Raw genomic sequence first — 25837 nt, 5'->3', positions numbered from 1 at the left:
TCTGATCAGATTTGTGTGTCAAGACATCACCAATCTATGCATGGATTGCTGTGGTAACGATGTTGGCGTCAGTAACCATCTAGCTACGCTGGTGATGTGGCTTTCCAACATGGAAGCATGACCTAGCTAACTAGCCAGCTGCTGAATGAGTAAAATTGAACAACTTAATTCTTTATCCACACACTCACATCACAGATGAGTGACAACTTTGTTCAGCTCATTTTCTGTAACGTTAATCAGTGTAGCATAAAAGCATGGTGGAATTAACGCTAGCTAACTAGGAAGCAACCTACTAATTAGCTAGCTAGCTTGCTAATTCCACCATACTTGCTGCTACACTGGCTACACAAAATGAGCCCAGCAGCTCACTTCCCCCTGCCAGGAGATTACTTCTCCGGAGCTGCCGTACGCATTCTTCCAAAGAAGTAGTCTGCAAGCTGTGGTAAAGGGAGGCGGAGGGATCGCATGGGTGTGCTAGCTATCTAATTCTTATCTCATTTGTGGTCCGATAAACAGCGAATTCATCAATGCAGCCGTTGACACTATGTCGTGGCTGTTGCCTGGCAAAGGTGGCAGTGTCAGCACTGTCGGCTGTGTCGGCGTTCCCGGGGGATGTGTGGCCAGAGCATCCATACTGAGACACATCTGTAGAAATCCGATTGGAATAGCATTTCAAACCAGCTCCTTTTTTTTTTTTGCTGTCCAGACTTCTGAAAATCAATCTGGATACAATCTGGATATGCCAAATAATGGATTTATGCTGGCAGTCTGAACAATAAAAAAAAAACAAGTAATACTGCACGAGGTGAAGTGAGAAACTGTGTTTGTTTGTAATTTGGGTGAAAAATCAAAAAGTCTATTTTGAATGACTGTATGTTATCCTCCCAGGAGTCAATCGCTATGTGTGTCTGTTAGAGGCTCATCAGTGTTGCTCCGCCTAACACTGAGTTTTACAAGGACTCGAGGGAGTCAGCCTGGATCGGATGATACTGATGCGGAGATGAGCAAGGCGACAATTCTGTCTTTTTGCATTGGTGTACTTAAACATGTTTCAAACATATATATGCCAATATGATGTTTGCTCATTTTGGCTTATAGGTGCTCTCCTGCACTCCTGAAATGTGCAAATATTATACAGAGAAATATATTTCATTCACAATGATACTAACAACTAATAATGGATATAAAATTGAATGGAATGAGGCTTGCAAACATATGGCTTTTTATTTAATTGGAATGAATATTGTAACATTAAATCAAAGGAAACATGAACACCTGTCAACATATGTCGATTTTGCTCCTTTTTTTTAACAAATCCAAACAACAAACAAAGTGGATCTTAAATCTGGCCCATTCCATTTAAATACAGAATGAAAACAATATGCAGATTGTAGAGCAAAACCAGAACAATAGACCATGGTGAAATAATCATAATGTACAACACAATGTTCTTGTTCATTCACAAAAAAAGAAAAGAAAAAAAAAAACATGTAATGTTAGTGGTGACATTATTTTATACAGTATATTTTTTGGTTTCTTTCAGATAACAAATTACTCTATTCACAGAATATACAGTTCAATAAACATATTGTTTACCAGTTCTATTTTAGGGTGTGCTCACGTGTGGGGCCATTATTATAAATTGCATTTTTTCTTTTTTATTATTTCTCAGTGTTTGACTTATTCACAGTACATGCTTCTAGCCTCCAGACACAGCATATCTTCCTGCTGTTTGTCCAGTCAGTCAGGATACTGCAAGCAACCACACAAACAATACAAGAGCAATACTTTAATCAAGTCTAGTCCCATGAGCAGATTTTGTTTACAAAAATTCCACCAAAATCAAGATATTCTATTCACCCTGATCAGTCAAAAGCTGTTTTTTTTTTGTTTTGTTTTGGTGAATTCTATTTTATCTTACAACAGAGCCCACCCCTGAATACTGCTGTTAATCACAAAGTAGATGAGAGAAGACTGGGCGGGCCCTTTTAATACTGCAAACCCTTCACACATAATGAAGGGGTTTCTATACACACCTGTGGGCTGAAGAAATCTTTGGTCAACATTAGAAGTATGCAACAACCTAAACAGTAAAGACAGATCATATATAATACCACACAATAACTTATTGGTCAAGCTCACAACACTATAGCTTTTCAACAAAGACTATTTTTGAAAACTATTGTCCAAATGAATGAAATGACACATGTAGAGGTTACTTCACTACTGCTTTTGATCAATACATTATGCACAGCTTCACAGGGAAGATATGGATATCTGACAACAAAAACACCAGAAAGAAATAACTTGCATGATACAGTTTCATTGATTAACTCACTTTGGACAACACATGGATAAATTCAGTTCATACAAATTAATCTTTTTTAACTGGGCTGTAAGGCAAACCAATGCAAACCAAAAATCAGTACTGCGTTACAACAAAGGATTAAGACTGGACGGTTGCATTGCTCAATGTTGTAAATGAATTTAGTGTATGTTTCGGTTATTCTTTATACGTTGATGTGTAAACACAGATGTTTGTGAAGCCATTTGTTACAAAAGGAAGTTGCATTTGCCACAACAAATGAACTCCTTATTGTACTTTATTTTTTTCCTCTCCTTTTCCCCAAAATATGACAAAAGAATTGGACTACGGTATGGAATTTAAAAAGTGCTAATTGGTGAGCCTTCTTTAGGTGCCCAAAAACAACAACTACAACAACAACAACAACAACAACAACAACAACAACAACAAAAAGACAATTAGAACCAAGGAAATCAGTCATGTTGCCATATGAGCTCAAATCACTACTCCTGGTCTATCGTGGCACCTGAGCTAACGGCTAGGTTCCTGTGAAGGTTCGGGTTCTGGCTGTGCCTGTTTCTGCTTCGCACAGAGGAGAAGGATGTTTCACAGCCAGGGACTTTACACTTGTGAAGCAGTCGCAGATGGACAGTCTTGTAATGGGCTCTGAATGTGCCCTTGTTGCTGTAGACCTTTTGGCAGACGTGGCAGGTTATGGGAGATCCACCCCCGCCTCCCTGAAGCCCGCCTTGTCCTCCCCCAATGCAGCCCAGGGTCCTCTCTTCCCCGAGTGCCAACTCCTCGCCCCCAGGCCTCCCCATGCCGATCCCATCGCAGCTTTCATCACTGTCCTCCATGGGGAGCGCCTCCTCATCCTCTTCAATCCCTTCCCCTTCCTCACTACCGGCACCATCTGAGTCCCAGGAAGATTGAGCACTGCCGCTGCCACGAGGTGGGGCAGAGGAGGAAGTGCTCAGGTCCAAGACTGCCCCATCGTCCCCATTTCCACCCCCTTCTCCTACTCCTAATCCCTCCATTTCTCCTAAGGGAGATGTCTCAGCACTGGTTGGTGCAGTAGACATTTTGCTCATTGGGAAGACCAGGCCCATGCGATTGTGTCCTCGGAAGAGGACAGAGGTTTGGCTAGTTGGGTCTCGATGGGGCAGATCTCTGTCCCGCTGGTCTTGGTAGTAGTCCCGGCCAACAGAGTCTCTGTCTCTACAGTGGGATGAGGGCAAGTATAGGGTGTTGGCTGGGCTGAATGAGTCTTTGGTCAGCAGTTTGTTGTGTAGGTTCAAATTTGCACTGTGTCTGTAGATTAAAAAAACATACAATAAATGTATTACACCTCATGGTGAACGTCTTTCATCCAATATAACTTAAAACCACATAACATATACGTTCTTATTGCCATGCTGAAATGACTGAAGCAATTGCCAAAGCAATAGACGAAAGCAAGAATGTCTCCTATAAGTCATCCTAATGATTATAGAGTCAGCAGTTTTTTTTGTTGCTATTTTTGCCACATTATTTATTGTTAACAGATGAAGTGTAAAGAAAAGAACACAGTCAGAAGTGTCAGATCCAGTCATCTAATATGGACTTCCCTTTAAATGTAAATCAATATGTAGTATGTGCTACAGTATATTAAGTTCTGTTCATACTACATTTACTGTCTGCATATGCGCACATGTTCACACAAGTGAGGACAACTGTCCATGTGTACAGTCTTAATACATTTGGTAGCATGCAGACATCTGCACAGAGTCTGTGCAGCTCCTGTGTGGACAGGTGACAAAATGTCCACCACGCAGATAGTTGCAGCTACATGAATGCAGAAAGTGTGATTTGGTGATGATGATAAGGGCCCAAGTGTTTGCATGTTTCAATATAGGGCTGGGTTAAAATAATCGATTCTCCATTTAAAATCTTTGTTTGAGTATTGATTAATAAAATCCCCCAAATCTTTTAATATATGACTTTTTACCATGGATGTGGTGAATTAATAAACATTAACCTGGTGCATTCTAAAAAATATTTGAGGGTTGCTTCTTGCTTGTACAATTTACAGCATAGGTTCTCTGAGAATATCCTTTATATCCAAGAAAAATTGGTATTGTAACTGAAATTTGCCTGGTATCAGAAATGTATTCGAATTGGGACCTTGTGAAACAGAATCAAATAGGGAAATTATTGGTGATACCCAGCCCTATTTCAGTAGCACATGATTGAGATCCCCTGATCTGATGCTATATTGCTGAGATACAGGATTTCTGCTAAGTGGAACCATGATGAAGCTGTGTGTGTATATATATATATATATATATACCAACTGTATATGTCCTGAATAAGCTAAACAGCCACGCCTAGGAGTTGGGATATGAACTCTTCGGAAACAGCTAAATGTACAGGCTTACATCTGTCAGCAATCCTAATAACAAACGCTGGAACAATAAGAAAATATGGCTGCCTCTCACCTGTCTCGGCTCCTGCGAGAGGGGAAGGCAGCATTGCAGCCGTCCACTGTGCACAGGTGCATCTCCTTCAGGTGGACGTTTTGGTAGTGCATCTTAACGCTGTAGGGGTTCTTAAAGGTCTTACTGCAGATCTCACAGTGGTGTGGCAGGTCAGCGTTGGGGTCGAGGTGAGACAAACCTGAGTCACCATAGTCGTCTACACAGCTGTCCAATCTCAATCCCTCTCTCTGGCGATCTATGAGCTGGAGAGCACCCCCGTTAGTCAGCCTGTGCTCACCCTCATCCCATTTGAGCTCTGAACTCTTGTCAGCTGCATGCTGCGAGTTTGCATGCTCCCTGTCCTCCCTTTCTTCATTGCCATTTGGTTCCTGACAGAGTAAGTTGTTGTCACAGTGATTCTCCATCAGTCTGTCTTGGAAGGGGGAGGGTGCAGAGGTGATGAACCCTGTTTCAGCTTGCCTTTGCTCATCATCTTTGTCCTCCCTCGCTGTCATTTCTGTATCTAAGGATTGGTCCAACAGATGCTTGGCGCCCTCCCTTTGCTTCTCTTCCCCAATGAAAGCTCCTCTCGCATCCCTCTCCTCCCTAGCTTGTCTTGCGCACATGTGCCCTTCTGCTCGGCGTCCATCACACTCTTCCTTGTTCCTGTCCTGTAAAAGAGCCTCGTCCTCAGAGCTGCTTCCCTTGTCCATCTCCTTGTCCCGCTCTATGACTTCCTTCTCTATCTTTATTGGCATGCTTGACTTCCTAGACTTTTTCTTTGGTATGGGGTCTGTCATGCAGGGATCAGGTGCTGTGATGGGTTTGACAGGTACGGAGGAGGATAACAGAGGTAGGGAGGGTAGTGTACCTGGGGTGTTGGCAAGCTCTGCCGGAGTTACCAGGCTGCGGTAGAAAGGCAGGACTGGCTGTACTGTTTTTAAGTTAGGGAAGAGGATGCCACTCTGGCCCATGCTGGGGAACGAGCTGCTGTGGAGTTTCGAGCCAGTGTCGACATGGCTCACCATGTAGCTGGGCACTGACTTATGGCTTTCTGCAGAGCAGACAGGGATGGGGGTTCCATATTCAGACCTCTTCTCTCCTTGAGAGCTCTCATCACCAGACAAGCTGCCCCGCAGGTCTTTGTCCCGGTTGTTGCGGTTCATTGGCATGTGTAGCCGCGGGTTGGGGTTGGCACTATGGCGATTGCGACTGCGCAGCGAGCTGAACACCATGTTGCAGCCCTCGATGGTACACTTGTGCTTAATCTTCAGGTGCACTGCATTGTAGTGGATTTTCAGAGTGCCTTTGTCGTAGAATGTCTTCTCACAGGCGTTGCAAAATACCCGACCTTTCTTCAAAGAGCATCCTCCCCCACCTCCTCCTGAGACCCCTCCACCGCCGCACCCATTCCTGTCCAAAGAGCGCAGCTTGCCCTCGGGTGACATCTGGGTTACGTCAGAGCTCATGGAGGGTGTGCACGGCGTGGATGGCCCATCCGAGTAGTTGTCACTAGTGGAGAAGTCCTCTGCCTCGATCTTTGTGGTGGTGGAGAGGCTGTCCATCGGCTTGTCTCCGCTTTGGTCTAGATCAGCAGTGAATGAGACAGAGCTGGAACCTAGCAGGCTGCTCTCTGGAGGGTGGGAAAGAGGGAGAGGATTGTCCCTTCCTAGACTATCCCGACCTTGATCATCTCGTCTCTGAGTCTGTTGCTCCATTGATCCGCGGAATGGCTGCTGGTGCTGCTGGTGCTGCTGGTGGTGCTGGTGCGGCGGTGCCCCTGTTGGTGAGCCCAGAAACGGAGCAGGAACAGAGCCTAACAGTTGGAAGGGCAGCATAAAGGCCATGCTGTTGACAAAGTTCTCAAAGTGGTGCATGCTGTTGGTGCTCAGCTTATCGACTTTGGATGTGGAGAGGTTGGCAGCAGTGCGTGGGGTGTTGCGCTCAATGAAAGTGCGGATGTCTGAGTTGGTGCGGGTGCTGGGAACCAACACTGCCTGGCCCTCCTTGTCCTGCAGAGCCATCAGCTCCACTATGGACTTGGTCTCACCAAAACGCAGGAACTGCTGCAGTGTGGCAATCTCCTCCTCGAACGTCATGATGGCCCACCGGTCCAGCACCTTCCCTGCTACATCCTGCAGACAGAGCAGGAAGTAAGCAACACGGTACAGGTGAGGGGAGAGGGCAGGGGTATGAAATTGATTGAGAAGGAGAGGGAACGTGAAAAAAGAGAAAGGAGAGAGAACAATTTCATCATTAGCACTATAAGTGTCTGTTGGGTTGCTCATATGTATTCACAGAGTGGTTTAGATGACACACCCTATAAAGCAGACTGGCAGGGCAGCTAAATAAAGGAATCAGATGGAGTGTTAATACAAGCAGGCACTGCAGAACCCTAAGAAGCCTCATTACACAGACGCACAGTGTTTCATCTTGCAGGTCATTTCTCTTCATTTAAATCATGTGGATGTACTCACTCTGCATCAGCAGAAGCAGACAGAGAACACACAAACACACACACACACACACACACACACAGACCCTGGTGAGAAAATGTATACAAGCATACTAGCAGTCACGTACATATACACACTCCCAAAGGCATTCAAAAATAAATACTCACGCGTGCACACACACACACACACACACACACACACACACACACACGTACACACGTACACACGTACACTGATCAGAGGGCGGCTCACATTGATCAAGCAGGTCCTCTCTCCCTGAGCCCAGCAGTAATCACATGTGAGTTTGGGTGTCTTTGAAAGTGAGGAGCGGCTTCGTGCCGTAACCGTGATTAATTTTTCATCACAGAGCATTCATTGGGTGCCTGTCGAGGATTCTGACTCTACGTTGGCCATTAGATGAGTTAACATGAATTAAACGCAGCCCAACTTGAATACTTGATGATGTACTAATCGAAGTGAGAGCTCACACTGACGCGGTGCCTGCAGCCCAGGCCTCGGCCGGCTTGGCTCCAGCTTGAGAGGAAATCTGAAGCAGAAGACATAATATTTACAAATGTACCCGGCACAGTCCGGAGACCTCCCCGAGCTGGTGCTACCATGGCATCAAGCCGGCTGCATAGGCAGGGTACCAAGAGAGTTCATGGCATTGGTCGCTACATCACATCCCTACTCTTTCCTGTCTTCAGCCCTGCTTTACTGACTCCTCTTCTCCCTCCTCCTCCTCCCTCGGTTTCCTCAGAAATTCCCTCTGTCTCTCCCTTCATATACTCCCGCTCGATCATAGAGTTTTAGGGTCGCATGTTGGCCTCCAGGCTGTTTTTAGAGGCTTCTCCACCCTGAGATGAATTACACCACATGCTACGTTGGAATTGTTTTCATATTTAAAGGAATAGCTTTTCATTCATTTGGAAATAGTTTACATGTCTTTAGAGATTTAGATAAGGAGATTTTATATCAATCTCATGTCAGTGTGTTAAGCGCAGAGCTGGGGTCAGAATGTGTCAAAGTAGCTTAGCATAAAGACTGGAGGCAGGGGGAAACCAAGCCAGAGCTAGCCTAACTGTCCAAAGTAGAGGACTGCATCGGGAACACAAATCGGGATTTGTGGGATGTGTTGACATTACTGCGGGGAAAGGAGTGGGCGGTCCGAGAATAGACAGCGGGTCCTGGGATTTAAGAGCGCTGCTCCTGATCAGTGCTGTAACCGGCTGTTCATAGGTTCGCCTAGCTAGGTTTTATAAGGAAACAATGAACGTACACGTTGCATTGTTGAACACCAGCCAAACGCTTCATTAACCCTCCTCTACTTCCTCTCTTTCTTTCTCTCCTCCTTCCCGGGCCCTCGGCCCGCCCCATTTTCTTACGGCAACCTGAGGGATCCAATCAACGGGACTAACATAAAATCTGTTACAGTGCCCCAACTAAACAAACCCCAGCCATCAACACATGTTCAAAAATGATAAGTGTAATAAATAAATGAATGCAATGTCATGTTGCCCTTATTGCACTAGAATAACTGTAATTATTGCACTAGTACAAATGGAATTATGCACTAGAACGTAGTTTCGCTACTTATTACCGATAGGTATGTATATCTTTATCAATATTACACAGTTTTTCCTGCGGGACAGGAGCAGACATAAAATCAATGGTCAATCTATTGATAAATCAATCTAATGTTTGTGGTGCGGGCAGTAGCAGACAGACACACACACACACACACACACACAGTGGGAGCAGGCGGTAATGGTCAGAACTGGGAACAGCCGGGAGCAGGATTGAGAAAACAGTCCCACGCAGGGCTCTAGTCCAAAGTTCAAAAACAGGCCTACCAACCTCAGTTTAAAATTATTTTTTTTGTCCACAAGCCAAATGGCTAGTGAATGTTCAAATTTGCAGCATCTTTTGGTCTCTGTACAGGCCCAATGGTCCCAAACCTGACAACCTCACTGTGACAACAAGGCTTCAGGATGCTGTGCACAGTCTTTGCACCCACGTGTTTTATTTGCCAAAAAAATAGTACCAGCACATAACTTTAGAGGTGTTTGCAGCTGTATTTTTAAACTTTGAACAGAACCAGGCAAGCTGTTTCCTTTATATTAAGCTAGGTTAGATTCTGACTCCTGCTCTGTACTCAACACACAGACCTGAGACTGACACATCCACACCCACACACACACACACCCCCTCCCACACACACACACACACCACACACACACACACACACACACACACACACACACACACAATAAAATAGTCTCTCCCCCCTCCCCCACTGCTAACCTGGAGCACGTATCCCCGTATGTAGTCCTGCAGGGTCCAGTCCAGTGCGTTGAGGATCTGGATGACCTCCTCCTGCTTGAGCACGGAGAACAGGCGGTCCAGCAGGATCTTGAGGCGGATGGGGATGGCCTGGGTGCCGTACAGCATCAGGCTGCAGATATCAAACACCACGTTGGAGTGCACGATCTCCACCTGGCTGCTCTGGTACATGTGGTGCACCTTCAGTTTACTCAGGGCTAGAACACACACACACACACACACACACACACACACACACACACACGCACACACACACCAAAGTTTACAGGATTAGATTTGTATGAAAGTTCACCCCGGACTGAGCAAAGAGAAACAAGGGAGGCTAGAACAAGTATATATATATATATATATATATATATATATATAAAATGTAAGCAATAGAAATCAAATACTTTATTGATCCTCTCAGGGAAATCATTTTAGTTGCAGTTGCTCACAGTCAAATTCAAGGTAAATAAGCGTAAGAAAAGAGCCAATAAGAGTATAAAGTAACGTAAAGTAACATAGCTACAGTAAGAAATAAAAACGTTAAGTAGAAGTGAAAGAGGATTAGATTAAAAAGATTGTTTCAAATGGATTGTACAAATTCTATTGTAGTGCAGTGTCAACATAATACAGTACGGACATAAGATAAGATAAGAAAAACGTTATTGTGCGTCACGAGTGACAGAAATTTGTCTTTGACAGGGCAGGCGCAAATGACATAAAATACATATTAAGAACATAAACGATACATATAGACACATATATATATATACATATATATATATATACACACACACACACACACACAGTGTAATAACATTAACTGTACGAGCATGTGCAAAAATGCAAAAACAGTGCAAGAAGAAGCCTGAATAAGTACAGTGTGAATAATAAGTAGCAGCAGTGAAAAAAAAAAATTCAAGTTCATTATGCAGAGCTGCAGCTACTCCTGAATACATGTGTTCATAATCAGCAGATCATTTTGTAAACTAAATTAAGATGAGGATGAATCAAACGGGTGGGAAAAGTACACAAATGTTTGAGACATCAGTTATGTTATACTTGCACTAACTGTATATTGACTCTTTACTACATTCAGCATTCTTATAGACTGTCTTTTCAGGTTTACTGTGTTATTTCAGATCTACATCACTAACTAGACCACAACCTGCACTAACTGTATATTGGCTCTTCACTACGTTTTAGCTTCTTACAGACTGTCTCTCTATGCATATTGCGTTATAACTGTTCTAAATCACTAACTGGTCCACAATTTGCAATATCTGTATTTTGACCCTTTAAGCGGTGATACACTGTCTATTAATGTATACTGTGTTATCGCCATATCACTTTCACGTACCTTTCGGCTTACTTACACCACACGTTTGTGCCAGCTTTGTAATGCCTACTTAATCTACACTTTATGTAGCCTCTATGTAGCATATTGTATTCTGTACTCCTGTCGCTGAATGTGAAACTGTATGTTGTCTCGCACGCTTACGCTTTTTTTAGCCAGGTCGCCGTTGCAAATGAGAACCTGTTCTCAACGGCTTCCACCTGGTTAAATAAAGGTTAAATAAAAAAAATAAAAAAATAAAATGACTGTAAACAACGTAACTGTTACTGAGAGGCTTCACAACAGCAGTAACAATAACAACGCAACAAAAAGAACCCGTTATGGCACAGTCGTTTTTCATTTTAAATACCATACAGTCCATTTGAAAGCTGTAAAATACAACATTTAGACAGCATTCTTCATTTCTGACCATGAGCTTGTTGTCCTTCCGGGTAAACATTTTTTTTGGGTGCTTTTTCCGATGCCTTTAACGCTTTCTTTTTAAACGTTTTTGTCACTTATTTTATTCATGGTAAATAAACCTAATTGATATGACATTATACCTATTTTTTTTTTTTAGTTAAAATAAAGCAGAAATTGTGAATTATTTTGATTAATAGTTAAGATCAGAGGATGTTGAGTGGATGACAGACGGGTATGTATGTCAAAGTTTAGTCTTGACACTGTTATGAAACCATTTAAACATTTTTTTTAAATGCTAAGAAAGTAATCATTCATTTTACCTGCGAAGAATGTTGTATGCATACAATGTGAATCCATGCATCCATGTTATTTTTTGGGCAATTTGGTTGAAAGAAACCCATATTTCTGGTAAAAAACTTTGGAAATGGGTCAAATTTAACCCGAGGACAACACAAGGGTTAAATAAAAATGAATGGGGCCTTTAGTTGGGACTTTATAGCCAATACATCTGTGTCCCTAAAGTATCCCGGTGACTCTGGATACTCCACAGAACACACTGTCAACACTTTTCATTTCATCTCTCTAGTCCGTAGGGAAACTGTTGACAGCGTGTTATCCTGATCAATGACAGATACATCTCTTCTAAAGATAGGTTGCTGTCAAATAAAATAAAAGCAAAAATAGACACTCTGGAATTTGGATCCATAATATAAAACATATATATATATATATATATATATATATATATATATATATATATATATATATATATATATATATATATATATATATATCTTGTGATGGGAGACTCTCAATCTCTCAATGGCTGGGAAGGTTATTGCTATCAAAATGTTTTATGTTCCCGAGAAATAGACACTGGGAAAAATGAAACGAAAACTCTGATAATATTAGTGGTGAGTGATAAGGTACGTATTTTTCTGAAAATACCAACTAATACTCATACTCATATTATTGAACAGAGCCTCGGTTGAATGTCTTTGTTCTTACCGTGTGCCACCCAGCCATGCTTGCAGTTTTCACACTGCCTCCTCTTCAGCTTCCCAGACTTGAAGCTGTCACAGTTACAGTTCACCAAAGTGCAGCAGATAGCCTGGTAACACACAAAAACACAGTTTTTCTTATTTTGATGAGCACAAAAAAAATATACTTCCTGTTTTTAAACCACACAGTACACCCTATCATGTTAATGGAATTACTGACCCCTTCAGAACTTGATTACCATCCTAATGCTCTTCTTATAAATTAAATTCACAGTATCTGTATTTTCTTCTTCCAACAGTTTTATTAAGCAGCTGATGTATATATTGACCGAATTATTCAAACCCCAGATAGACAATTATTTTGGCTCCATCATTTCATAAAATGAAAATATTGCAAATATTCACATTTGACCAAATTCAGCCCGACTAATGATATCAAATGATATTGGTGTAAACTTCGAGATCTTGGGCAGAAGCTAAGCCGCTGGAGCTGGCAAGTGTAAAACGTTGACGTTCCATTTGGGCTGCGAAACATTTCTACATTCCTAACATCAAAGATGTGAGCTGTTACGCCTTTTTTGTATTTTGATCATTCCAAAGGTTGGTCAAATTTGTATAAATCCAACATAATAGCACTAATACAGAATCTGCCCTGTCGCCTCCCCCTGTCTGTGCAGCTAAGAAGTGTCAGCGTGAGTGTGTGTGTGTGTGTGTGTGTGTGTGTGTGTGTGTGTCTGCAACGCTGCTGATCTCACACCGTTCCATGAAAAATGTACAACCATCGAGTTGCCCACGGAAAAAAAGAGCAGAGCTCCATTCAGTAATTTTGCTCTGTCTCTCATTGCCTGGTTTCTCCTGAACAGGTACAGGTGTGTGTGTGTGTGTGTGTGTGTGTGTGTGTGTGTGTGTGTGTGTGTCAGTAGTGCTGCAGGGCAGGTCTTATCTACATCAACACGAAAGGTCTCGGACACACCTGGACCAAAACCATCTCAATCAATAAATATAAACGCACGCACGATTTAATTCAAAGTTTATTGTCACATGTACAGTAAGGAAACATGTTTAGCTGTACAATGAAATTCTTCATTTGCTGTCTACAGAATGCCAAACAATGTAAAAGCTATACTTAAATACTACAAATATTCAAAATAAAACAATTTTAAAAGGCAGCATGTGAAAAATAAAGCAACTATAACGCACACACACACACACACACACACACACACACACACACACACACACACACACGGTCAGAGGACTCTTTCCATTAGCCCTTCTGCTAATGGCTTTTATCTTTTCAGGACGAACGTGCAGGAAATCAGAGTGAGTGGACAGACACACAGAGAGCCTCAGAGTGAGGAGTGAGGAGTGAATGACAGTAATGAGTCAAGTTTTCTGGGTAGCTGCTGACTTGGCAGCGACCCTGCGGAGAGGACTCCAACTCACTAATACACTAAGAACAACCCTGATCCCCCCCCTCTCTCTCTCTCTCTCCGCCTTGGACAAAAAAAAAAAAGCATTTACACACCAGGAACTGAGGGACGAGCATCATCAGATTTATGATCAAAGCCACAGTTGTTAGTGCTACATGCTGGAAAGCACAGAGTGGCTGCGCTACGCCACCTCTCTCCCTCTGCATCTATAATGCATGATCAGTGGGGGTTTAGTATACATGAGCGGCATGCTTAGCTCCTCACCGGAGCTCCCTCACTCTCTACGAGCGCGGAAAGAAGACCATGTGTGGGTGGGTGTGTGGATGGTTAGGGGACCTCCTCCCCCTCCTCCACCCTCATTTAGTCAGCCGCTTGGTTCTGCGCTCCAGGCTGGGCCTGTCTTTGAGATCTGGGATCACATTATTTCACCTCGCAATAACCTCTCATCATTAGGACGGATACACTGACCCGAGGTGAAGGCGGCGGCAGCTACCTGGCCTTGAAACACAGCGGGCTATACCTCTGGCCTTCAGTCCCGTGACATCTTTGCTTTTTTGCCTTTTTGTCTCTATCGCCCTCTCTGTCGGCTTTTTATCTCCGGCTGGCTAACTCAGCCTCGTCCGGACTATGGTGAGGTGTAAGAACCCCCTTTTGCTCATCTCTCAGCGACATAATCCCATCATTACAGAGCGCCGAGAACTAACACGGCCCAATTAGGCTAATCCCATCCCACTGTGGGCGTACACACACACACACCTCCTGCTGCTGCTCCCCCTAATATACATCTCAATCAGGTGGCCAGCCTGTAACACACACGCACACACGCAGACACACACACACACACACACACACACACACACACACACACACACACACGTTCATCTTAATAAGCAATTCATTTCATGAGTTCCTGAGACAAAGAAGAAGAGGAACATCAAGGCCAGGGGACTACAGATGAAAAATAGCCTTTTGGCTAATTTTGTCATTTTTAGCCCATGTATGATCATGTGTTTTATTACTTTGCACTGTCAACTTTTTAAAGAAAGAATTCGCACATTCAAACAATTCTTCCATGCAGGTGCGTTGGAAAAATGACACTAAAACTTAAAGCAAACGAAAATCCCGTACACTGCTCTTGCTGCAGCATAACCAATTATTATGGAAAACATTTTGCTTCCTCTGGATCCTTCATCAAGAGTATTAATAATGAATAATTCATTGGCACTGTCCCTTTCTTAAATAAACTGAATGGAAGAAGAAGAAGGAAACATGGCAGTGCAGGGCAGGCGGAGGCAGCAGTGGCTCTCTGTGACCGAGCCCCCTCCGTCCCTTTCTCTCTCTGTTGTCACAACAAAGCCACGGCTGTTCGCACGCATCACTGACGTCGCTGACAAGAAGACTAATTGCACCAAACGATGCGGCTGGGTCAGTGTTTTTGAATACTTTTGATGTATAACAGTGTAGCAACACATCAGCCCCTCCTCTACACACACACACACACACACCTTCGAATACAGGACACATGCCTCCAATTAGCATCTCTCCAGTACAGGTTGTTCAATACATGACAATGGGTGTAGGCATAGGCGTAATTTACAGGGGGGATGGGGGGTTACAGCCCCCCCAATTATCAAAACTGGCCAGTGCAGCAACCCCTCCTCCCTCCCAATAACTAATAATTTCCTGGGACAGTGCGAGAGAGTTAGCACATAAAGACATCATGGAGCCAAATACTGGCGCTGCTTCCTCACTAGAGCAGTCGCACTAGAGTCCTCCGCCGGCTGAGCCGGCTACTTCCTGTTTAGTGCTCTGCTAACTTCAATGGGGATTGAAGCTTTAGTGCGTTCACTTTTTAAGTACATTCAAGCCATTGCCAAATATAATTGATTCAAAGCTAATTAAGACCATCAGCTCCACACAACTCTCTCTGTATTTCTCAGTATGGCTTAGAGTGCGGATCAGGCCGCATTTTTCTGTCCGAGCCCAGCCCGCAGCCGACAGAGCAGTAACTGAACCTGGCCCGAGCCCGACAGGCATTAAGATATTTATGTTCGACTCCGACCCGAGCCAGACACAGTTAAAATCTCGTTTTTTTCTCATGTTAATGACACATACATTTGTTTGTGTTTTATTAAGCAACTACAGGAAGGCCTTCGAAAATGTCAACAGATGAGCGTATCAGCGTACATGGGGCAACAAGCGCACGTTAACACAGGCACACACCTACACAATAAGCTTTCTTAAATGTTCAATGCCTTATCGCGCTGATGTGACCGAGGCCGACCCGAACCCGAACATCATTTCTAAATATCTGTCCTCTATATGGCTATGTTTACTAAATGGTGTCATCCGGCGACGTTTGTGCGCAGAAAATCGAGCGAAGCTAATGACCTCTTCTGAAGAGTCCATGTTTTTTTTTAATCCTCTGTGTCCTCCTTGGCTACTAGCAACTGTGTGGAGGAGGGGGCGATCACGGAAGGCTTGTATCATGTGGATGCTCCGACAGTGTTGTTATCATTAATTAGAATTCCTCATGGGGGCGACAGAAACTACGCACTATAGCTTTAAATGATTTAATGGTGCGGCTCTAGACTTTCCAAATGTTATCGATCTGAATGGATCAAATTCTGATAGAGAAATTAATCATTTCACGGGGGTTGTGATGCTTAAAAGAATATATCCACTGTACATCCACAAGAATATATCGACTGATTTACAGACGCGTCTTTCACCATGTAACCCTATGGGGAAAAAGTGTTTTTGGGCCAGAGGGCATCACATGACGGGTTGGGAGTTGTGTTGCCACGCTATGGCCGCTATGTCAAATTGCTTTAAAGCCCGGCGCACTTCCTGGGGGCCGAGCCTCAAAGGTAAAACCTGGGGCAAAACTCCCACCTCCTCACTGTAAAGTTGATTCCTGTGAGCGCACAGTAATAATTGAAGGCAACCAGATGAGTGTAGCAACATTTGTATTAGTTCAGAGCTTCTCCGTTTGTGTTCATTCTTGACCTGATCGTAATCTAATCAAAATAAGATCCAATTACTACATTTTTTTTCCCAGAGCTTTCAACCACCATCTCAGGGTTTGGAACAGGTTCACTTATGTATATGTGATAACAACTAAACTAACTCCATGACAACTGAAAAACACACTCCGTCTGCTGATGAAGACTGGGAGATGCGCTTGAAAGCCCCGACATGAGCAAGTGGATTTAAGTTAAGACTACTGCAAAAAATTGGATTTTGAATAATGTGGAGGAATGAAAAATTCTTTAAAAACATAGTCAATCAAATAAAAACTTCTTCTCCTGATACTATGAACCTTTACAGCCTTGGTCTCTCTGAATCTCTTTATCTCTGTCGTGTATGAATTTGTATGGCACGGGCAACGTTGCTTTTGCAAAGTGAAAGCATATTCAGTCTCCTTGTGTATGTCTTGACTCTGCAGCCAGCCCTCAGTCCCTCGGTTTCTATTTGTTGCAGTCAGAGGCATTTGGGCTGAGAGACCGTGTACACTCAGAGGGCAGGCTGTGTAGGATGGACAGATAGAGGCCATGGAGGGAGGTTAAAGAGAGAGAAGGTGAGGTTAAGAAAAGAGAAAGTTGTGAGGTGAAGAAGGCAGGGACAACATAAAAACAGTGTTTGCATACTGTACCATGACGACCCAATCCTGAGTGTGCATGCCTATACCTTTCCACATAAAAACAGAGGAGACACCAACGGCTGTTTGTATTGGATTTGATTCAGGTTAAAGTTAACCTGTATACATTATTTCCATTACATTTTTAACTATTATAATGTCTGGCAGATCACTGTCTCAGTCCACTCGCCTTTCTTACAATGCTGAAATGACAGTTTCGAAAATATTGTGTGGTGACTTTTAACATATAGAATATATGGATATAATATATAAAAATGACTACAGTATGCATTCTAAGACAGAAACAGAAAGCTGCAAAGATCAATTGATTAATGAATTAGTTGTCAACTATTAAATTAATCGCCAACCAGTTTGATAATCAGTTAATCGGTTTGAGTCATTTTTTTTTTTTTTTATGAAAAAAAGGTACATATTCCAGCTTGTTAAATGTGAATATGTTCTAGTTTCTTCACTCCTCTGTGACAGTGAACTGAATATCTTGGGCTTTGCCAAACACTGATCCACATTTTTCACCATTTTCTGACCATACAACTAATCGGATAATTAGAAAGATTACTCGACTATGAAAATAATCGTTAGTTGCAGCCCAAACAGAAAGCAAAAAAAAAGGAGCAAATGTTCTGTCTGGTCAAAGTGGAACATCATCTTCATTCCTCCACTGGGCTGCAGCCATGACTCTCACACACACACACACACGCACACACACACGCACACACACACACACACACACACACACACACACACACACACACACACACACACACACACACACACACAAGAAATGAAATGCTTCTTTCTGCCTCTTAAAATCAAATCGGGCAATATGTCCTGAATAGCCACGGTGCTTTACAGACTCGGCGGAAGTGAACAGCTGCTTGGACGGAGACAGTTTCGGGGACGGACGGGGACTTGTTGGCCCAATGCGCTGGAAAACTATAATCAATTATCAGCTGGCCGGCACGAACGGACCCTCGATGGGGAAACAGGCGTTGGTGGTGCCAGAGAGTGAATAACAACAGGGCGATCCGAGCGAGTGACGGCCGAGGGAGAGCAGATCAGGTTTTACTATCAGCCATTAATCACTTAACAAGACAATGATGAGGCAAGGGAAATACAGGGACGTGAGAGTTTTCCTGATGGGAAATATGATCCCTGAATTGCGTGGCACACATTTCGTTCATAGAAGCTTGACTTGTTTACAAATTAATACTAATATTCTGGAGAAGAAAAAAAAACTTTCCTGGAAGCAGCCAGACATGGGAGCTCTGCTAGACAGGATGTAAAACCTCATGTTGTAAAAACGGGAATGAGATTAAGATTTGGACTGTGGATTGTTACGGTTTATAATTCCATTCATGATTATTATCACTAATTATTTCTCTTATTAGGATGTTTTTTTGCAAACTTGCCCCATGCTCGTGTGGTTAGTTTCCAGGATCTCTTGGCTACAAAATGTTTCCAGAATGTCCCAACTTTCCCAAATGTACAACTACATTCAGTTAGTTAGTGGGGATTTTTTAAAGGGTTCACAAATTAACTAATGCTTTATAGATCAGTTATAAGAAAACAATGGGATTTTTATGTTTGAGGGTTGAATCTTTTTGGCTCGTCCTTCTCCCAGAAGTCCTTCTGATTAAGGGTTTAATTGATAAAGCCTTAGTAAATGATTTGTTGGCCATGAATAAAGCAATTTGTTACAATTTATAAAGCCTTTATAAAGCCTTTATAAAGGCTTTATAAAGCGCGCTTTATTAGAAAGTTAGTGAAGTGTGCTGATTGATCAATTAGTCTCTCAATGAAGTGAGAAAAAAAAAGATGAACGTTCAACATTTACTGGAGTTATTTTCTGTTCTATATCATTAAAAAGTTCATATCTTTTGATTTCAGTTTGATGGTCAAAAAAAAAAAAAAGTCCATTAGGGCTGTCGGTATGTACACTCTCTCTATTTTCTGGCTTTTTTTAAATTTTTTTTTTTTTTAATTTTGATTGATTAACCGTAAAAGCAATCAACAAATGAATCGGTCAAAAAATGATTTAAAAAAACAAACAAAAACAAAGTGCAGCTGTTTTTAAATATGCAAAAAAACATTTATAAAAGTAACTTTTCATACATTTAACTTCAAAGTCATGAAGGAAATGACATACGATAGCAGTTCACGCTTACAAATGTAGCCTAATGAAATAAACAATGTAGCGTGACGTCTCACCCGGCTTAGCTGTTGAAATTAAAGGGCCACATGTGTTTTAAACGGCCGCTACAAGAAAACCACACACACACAAACTGCGGCACAGCGATCGAGAAAAGCTGAACATTCGCACACGCGCACACACAGAGGAAATAAATATCTCAATCCCAGCCAGAACACACAGAGAAACGCTCAGGAATTTAGTGGGAGGACAGTGTTCCTGGTACCACTCAGATATCCTGCTACCGCCGGCTTCCACCAATAAAAACCACCTCAGCACCAAAACCTCTGGCTACATTGAATACACCTGGCCCCACCGCGGCCAAAGGCTTTGTGTGTGTGTGTGTGTGTGTGTGTGTGTGTGTGTGTGTGTGTGTGTGTGTGTGTGTGTGCGTGCGCGCGCCGTGCGAGCAAAGAACACAAGTCTCTCATGAATAAATCACGCCTTGGACCGAGTTGTGTATGTGACAGCGAGGTAGTAAAATGTTAATTGACGATTGACAAATTGATTGAAGTGTTCGTTAAAGTGAGGTTACGATACATGAGCAGCTCGGCAGGCAACGTGATCCTGCCCCAGCGTATGATTTAATGTCACTCCGCGGAGAAAGAGGAAGCACTTTAACACACAGCACCAGATTTAAAAAAATATATATATATATATATATATATATATATATATATATATATATATATATATATATATATATATATATATATATATATATATCACTCACTTGGGATGTTCTCCAAAACGATTACATCAAGTCGTACATCAAACATTTGACTTTTTTCATACACAAACGCTCAGCCGGCCTGTGCTTCATTTAACAGCTTCCTTTAGAGTAAACTCTGTGTCAGTAAAAGCTTTTAAAATACACTTAAATAAGAAGAACAAAGAAAAAAACTAAAGCCATGAGCGTTCCTTTAACGCGGCATTGGACCTGAAAAGGAGAGAATAAACCCAGGAAAAGCCTGAGCGAGTACAAGTAGTGACAGGCTGTGTTTGAGCCTATTAAGAGTCCATACAGCCCAAAGACAGCATGAAAAACTCATTATTTCATACTCATCCAGCAGTCAATCACAAGAAAGCGCGCATACACACACACACACACACACACACACACACACACACACACACACACACACACACACTACATGTTTCAACACCAAAGCAGACAAAAAGGTTGCAGATCTTTACCTGAATATCCATGAGAAAAGAGTTGGCTTCTTTTGAGAAGAAAAAAAGAAAAAAAATCTTAAAGACAACGAGCTTGTGGTAGAGGGGGGAGGAGGGGGGAAGAAAGGAGGCGAGCCAAAGTTTGGTTGGCTTCCTGGTGTATGTGTCTCCCCGTTAGGAACTCGGAGGGAGTGTTTGGCTGGGAGAGGGAGTAAATGAGGGGAACATGTTAGTACACTGAGTCTGAGAGAGTTTGGCTCCCAGCTACGCTCTGATTAATATCAGATCTCCCTCTCTCCTCGCCTGCCTCTTGACAATCTTGTCACATCTGGCTGACAAATCCTCACAAGCCTTTTGGTGGCAGCGCAGAGCACACGCAAGGGGTGGCTGCTGAGTGTGTGTGTGTGTGTGTGTGTGTGTGTGTGTGTGTGTGTGTGTGTGTGAGAGTGTGTGTGTGGAGTTTGGGGGTGTTAAGGGAGTAGGTTGGGGCCATGAGGGGCGGATCACAGCTTGAGGAGCCGCTGAAGGGGCAGATACAAACACCCTGCCCCCCCACCCCCACCCACCCGTCTCATCCTCGCACCGATGGACCATCATGAACCTAATGAAGCTCACGAGGCTGGCAGGCTAAAGTCACCAGTGCCGACACACGCACACGCACACACACACACACACACAAAGCGAAGTGCAACTCCGTAAAGACGAGCAGGACCCTATGTGTCGTTTTCTGTCTGTGTGTGTGTGTGTGTGTGTGTGTGCGTGCGCCTCGGGGCCTTGCAGCACTAAAGAAGAACAGAGAGACACCCACATATAGAGTTGGAGGTAGAAAGAGTGCGATAGCAGCAGGAATAAAGCGGAGGACACAAGTGTGTTAAAGGAAAGCCACAATAGGCCACTCTACTCTAACAAACACATACACGCATGCACGCACGCACACACGCACACACACACAAATAAATCTAAATCACTTTTATGGATCGCTGAAGTAATGGCCTCTCACACGATGAAAAAGGCAACCTGTTAGAGGAACATAAAATGTGTGAGGGACAAAAACGACTCCTCATGCCAAAATGATGGCAGAGCTTGATCATAATTCAATATATCAGTTTGAATTATTTGTTTTATTATTATTATTATTATTATTATTATTATTTTGATATTGTAAAATAAGGGCTGATTTAACAACAAATACCAAACTGAATTCACTCTGCTCTGCAATATTTAAGGTTAAATGCAACTTGTTTGACATTACAAATAGTGTCTGTGGATGTATTTTACATAGCTTAAACTACCGATTAAATATCCTATAACCATAGCAATCCATCAGATGTATCATCATTTTCAGGAGTTTTTAATGTATTTACATTGTCATTATTGTGAGGCTCAAAATCGTGAAGATGGTATATGACTTAACAAGTGTCTCTCAGATTTATATTAGTAAATAAAAAAGAATCAAAAATGTGGTAAAACAATAAGTAAGTAATTGCAATTGGCTTTTTCAATTAGCTGAAACATAAAGGAAGAACAAATTGTTTTGATTTCAGCATGATGATCAGACAGTACTGTATCTGTTGCACATGGACTTTGCTTCCTTCATTAAATCTGTTTTCATCTCATATTGCTGTGGAAGTTAAACTGCAGACTGTCTGGACACACACACACACACACACGTGCACATACGCACACACACACACACACACGCGCGCGCGCGCGTGCGGCAAGAGTGTTTTGCCGCTACCGACACCACCACACACACAGCTCAGCTAATTGTTACATTATGGCTGCAACTAAACATTAGGCTGTTCTTAAATAACATTCCAATAGGCTGTTGGCTAACAGGCAGGAGGCTACAGACAGACAGACAGACAGACAGACACACACACACACACACACACACACACACACACACAGACAGACAGACAGACAGACAGACAGACAGACAGACAGACAGACAGACAGACAGACAGACACACACACACACACACACACACACACACACACACACACACAGGCAGACAGACGGGTGAATGGAGAACAGGCCCAGGTGAGGTTTGGACTTTTTTTCTCAACAGGGTGGAAGTGGTAGAATATAACTAAACGTAATACAATAAAATAAAACCGATGAATATGAAGTTAATTGAAGAATTGATAAGAATCAATCAAAAGTAGGTACAAGAAAAAAAAAAAACAGAGCCTGATTTAAGAAAAGAGAATGAAATGGAGAAAAGGAGAATCACTCACTACTGAGGGGGGAGCCTGACTTGTCTGTGCTGAAGCTGCCGTTATTGCTTATTGGGAGTTGTCTCCGGATTCTTAGAAAGGCATGCGAGGACAATCTGTGTCCACACTGAGTGACTGCATGGGCAAGTGTTTTTCAGAGCGACTTAAAGTTACAGAAATGGCAGCTTTTTGGATGGAAACTTTCAGGAAAGCGGACAGTTTCATAGGCTGTCAATTGACCAAAAGCTAGCATCAAATAACAGAGTTTGATTCATGTTCACGTATTCTTTAAACAGTTAGTTCCTTATTTGAATTAAATATTTGCCAATTATTTATTCTATTTTATTTTGACGAACTTCTTGTGTGTTTCGGAAACATTTCGCATCTAGAACTGTTGAAAAAAAAAACCCCGCTTTGCAATCACTTCGGTATAATACAGAAAGTCAGACACATAACCTGAGTTTTGGTACTAGTATTATAATTAAAAAAAATCCAACGCTACAGGTCACCATGTGACAACTCGTAACAACAAATCCCTAAGAAAACATGGATTATACAACATAAATCTACAATCACAGCAAAACTACAGTCTGTATCGGCATGTCTCTACTTATGTCTCGTCACACCGAAAGTCGCAAATGCACATGTATGTAATCCTAAAATACAAAACCTTTCTATTTCTCCTAAAAGTCTGCACTCCTCCCGCCTGTCACTCGGATCTACATAAACTCCTTCCACTTTGTCTTTGTTAAACATGCCCTGTCGGTGTGTGTGTGTGAGCCGAGCAGAGCAGAGAAAAAGCCGTCTCTCTTACCTCAGCCATTGTCATTTAGTCGGAGGTTTCCAAGGATACCGTGGAGTTTGCCATTCCCCGCGAGTCCCACAAAACAACTGCCTTCAACTCTCCTGTCCGCTCAAATACTAACGCAAAAGAGCCATCACACCCCGCAGCATCTCCTTCAACAACACACACACACACACATGTGCCCCGCTTCTTAGTCTTCTGTCTCTCTCTCTCTCACACACACACACACACACACAAACACAGAGCCACCGACACTCCACAAAAAGAGTAGTAGTCACTGTGCTTTTACTCTCACTGCACAGATGCACACACACACATACATACACACGCCTCCTCTGCTTTCTCTCCTCTAATGTTGCCGTGGACTGGCTCTAAACTACTCAAGATGTTCAGTGTGTGTGTGTGTATGTGTGTGTGTATTGAAACTGGGCACAGGGGATTGGAATGAGATCCTCCCACTCGGCATTCTCACCTCAGGAGCTGCCTGCTCCCTCCCTAGCCTGCGCACACAACACACACACACACACACACACACACACATGCTCGCATGCACACATAGAGGTGTGCATGCTCTTTCACACGCACGCACACACACACACACACACACACACACACACACACACACACACACACACACGTCTACCCCCTCAGAGTCACAGGGCAGTCCCCTCACAGCTGGCTGGAAGAGGGCATGACACTCATCTTTCACAGAGATTTGATCAAAAGGAATCACAAAGGCTGGAGGCTCTCCTAATGCAGTCAGGGGAGACTCTCTCTGCCGCCCCCCCCTCTCTCTCTCTCTCTCTCTCTCTCTCTCTGTGTGCCTCTGAGTAATGCCCTAAATCAACGTTGCCCCTCTCGGTGCACACAGCACAGTGTGTGTGTGTGTGTGTGTGTGTTGTGTGTGTGTGTGTGTGTGTGTGTGTCTGGACTCACCTTAACACAGCTCTGTGAACACCCTCCATAACAAGTTATGCCTTGTGCCATCAGGAATGTGTCAGTGTCTGTGTTGAGTGTCTCGGGAGGAGGGGGACTTCACACATGACAAAAACCAAATTTGTGTTATCTTTAGGAATACGTGTACGTGGGGTTGGGTATCAAACCTCAACACCTTTTTAGGTTCTCACCGAAATGTGTCCACAGCACTGAGGACTGAGGACTTCAAAGTGTCGTTATTCATACTCATTAGGTAGATTCAGATTTAAATCATAAGTCAAGAGTCAGTTTTAGACTCATTTATTCCGAGAAGGTTTTTTTAATTAACAGGTTGTTAACTAACAGCATTTGAGAACTTTAGCTTCTCTTGATTATATATACACTTCTCAAATATTGGCTCAGCTATCATATTGGGACATATGCGCTGACATGAGGCGTCCGCGTTTGTTTGACCTCTCAGGTACTTCTGTATTATTACTGTAAGCGCCAACTCAGATATATTTTAACTTTCAGAACATACCCAGTAGGACTGCAACTAATTTCAATATTCATTAATCTGCCAGATATTTTCTCCATTAATCATTTGGTCTCTAATTTAGTGAAAAAGCCATTGTAGGAAATTTGGCAGCTTTGCTTGAAAAATCCCTTTTGATTACGGTTAGCCTGCCTGTTAACAATTAATTGATTATTTGAATAGGCTCGAAACGTCACTTGGTGGTAATTAAAGCCTATAGCCTATGTTAATGGAAGCATTATCTAGTGTACAGACTGTATTTTTCCGTCTTTTACATGTTCTTCTGTCCAGCCCCTAGTATTTACCGTTTGCGTACTTTTGTTAACCTTTTTTTGCATCATTTGTAAAGCACCAATTTTATTTCTCTGTCAACTAATTTATCAACTAATCAGTTCAGCTCTAAATCTAAGTTTCCCATTCATAAGCACAAGTTGACGTGGACACGACATCCAAGTTGAAAACTGGTACATGTGAAACAGAGGTCTTGAAATTAATCAAATAATTGATGCATCGAATCGTGGACATGGACGATGATTTTGAAGCTTGAAAAGCTATGAATTAAATATCCTATATGGCTTTAATAGAAAAATATATTTGAC

At 42.7% G+C, this 25837-nt stretch overlaps 1 protein-coding gene across 2 annotated transcripts; it reads right to left on the bottom strand.

The window, feature by feature from the left end:
* Nucleotides 1-1205: 1205 nt before the first annotated feature.
* bnc1 (basonuclin zinc finger protein 1) lies at nt 1206-24179 on the bottom strand. Of its 2 annotated transcripts, none has more exons than XM_078255395.1 (5): nt 23798-24179; nt 12313-12415; nt 9522-9757; nt 4783-6896; nt 1206-3616 (listed from the first exon to the last, which is right to left on the bottom strand). In XM_078255395.1, the coding sequence occupies exons 1-5, from the start codon at nt 23810-23812 to the stop codon at nt 2809-2811; spliced, it is 3276 nt and encodes a 1091-aa protein (XP_078111521.1). In that variant the 5' UTR covers nt 23813-24179; the 3' UTR covers nt 1206-2808. The 2 variants fall into 2 exon arrangements, with proteins under 2 accessions (XP_078111521.1, XP_078111613.1); XM_078255487.1 differs by lacking the exon at nt 23798-24179 and adding an exon at nt 20785-20885.
* Nucleotides 24180-25837: the final 1658 nt, after the last annotated feature.

This window comes from Sander vitreus, chromosome 1 (genome assembly GCF_031162955.1).
Source record: "Sander vitreus isolate 19-12246 chromosome 1, sanVit1, whole genome shotgun sequence".
Classification (NCBI taxonomy): Eukaryota; Metazoa; Chordata; class Actinopteri; order Perciformes; family Percidae; genus Sander; species Sander vitreus.
The sequence above is the reverse complement of the archived record's forward strand: the minus strand, read 5'-3'. Positions and strand labels throughout refer to the sequence as shown.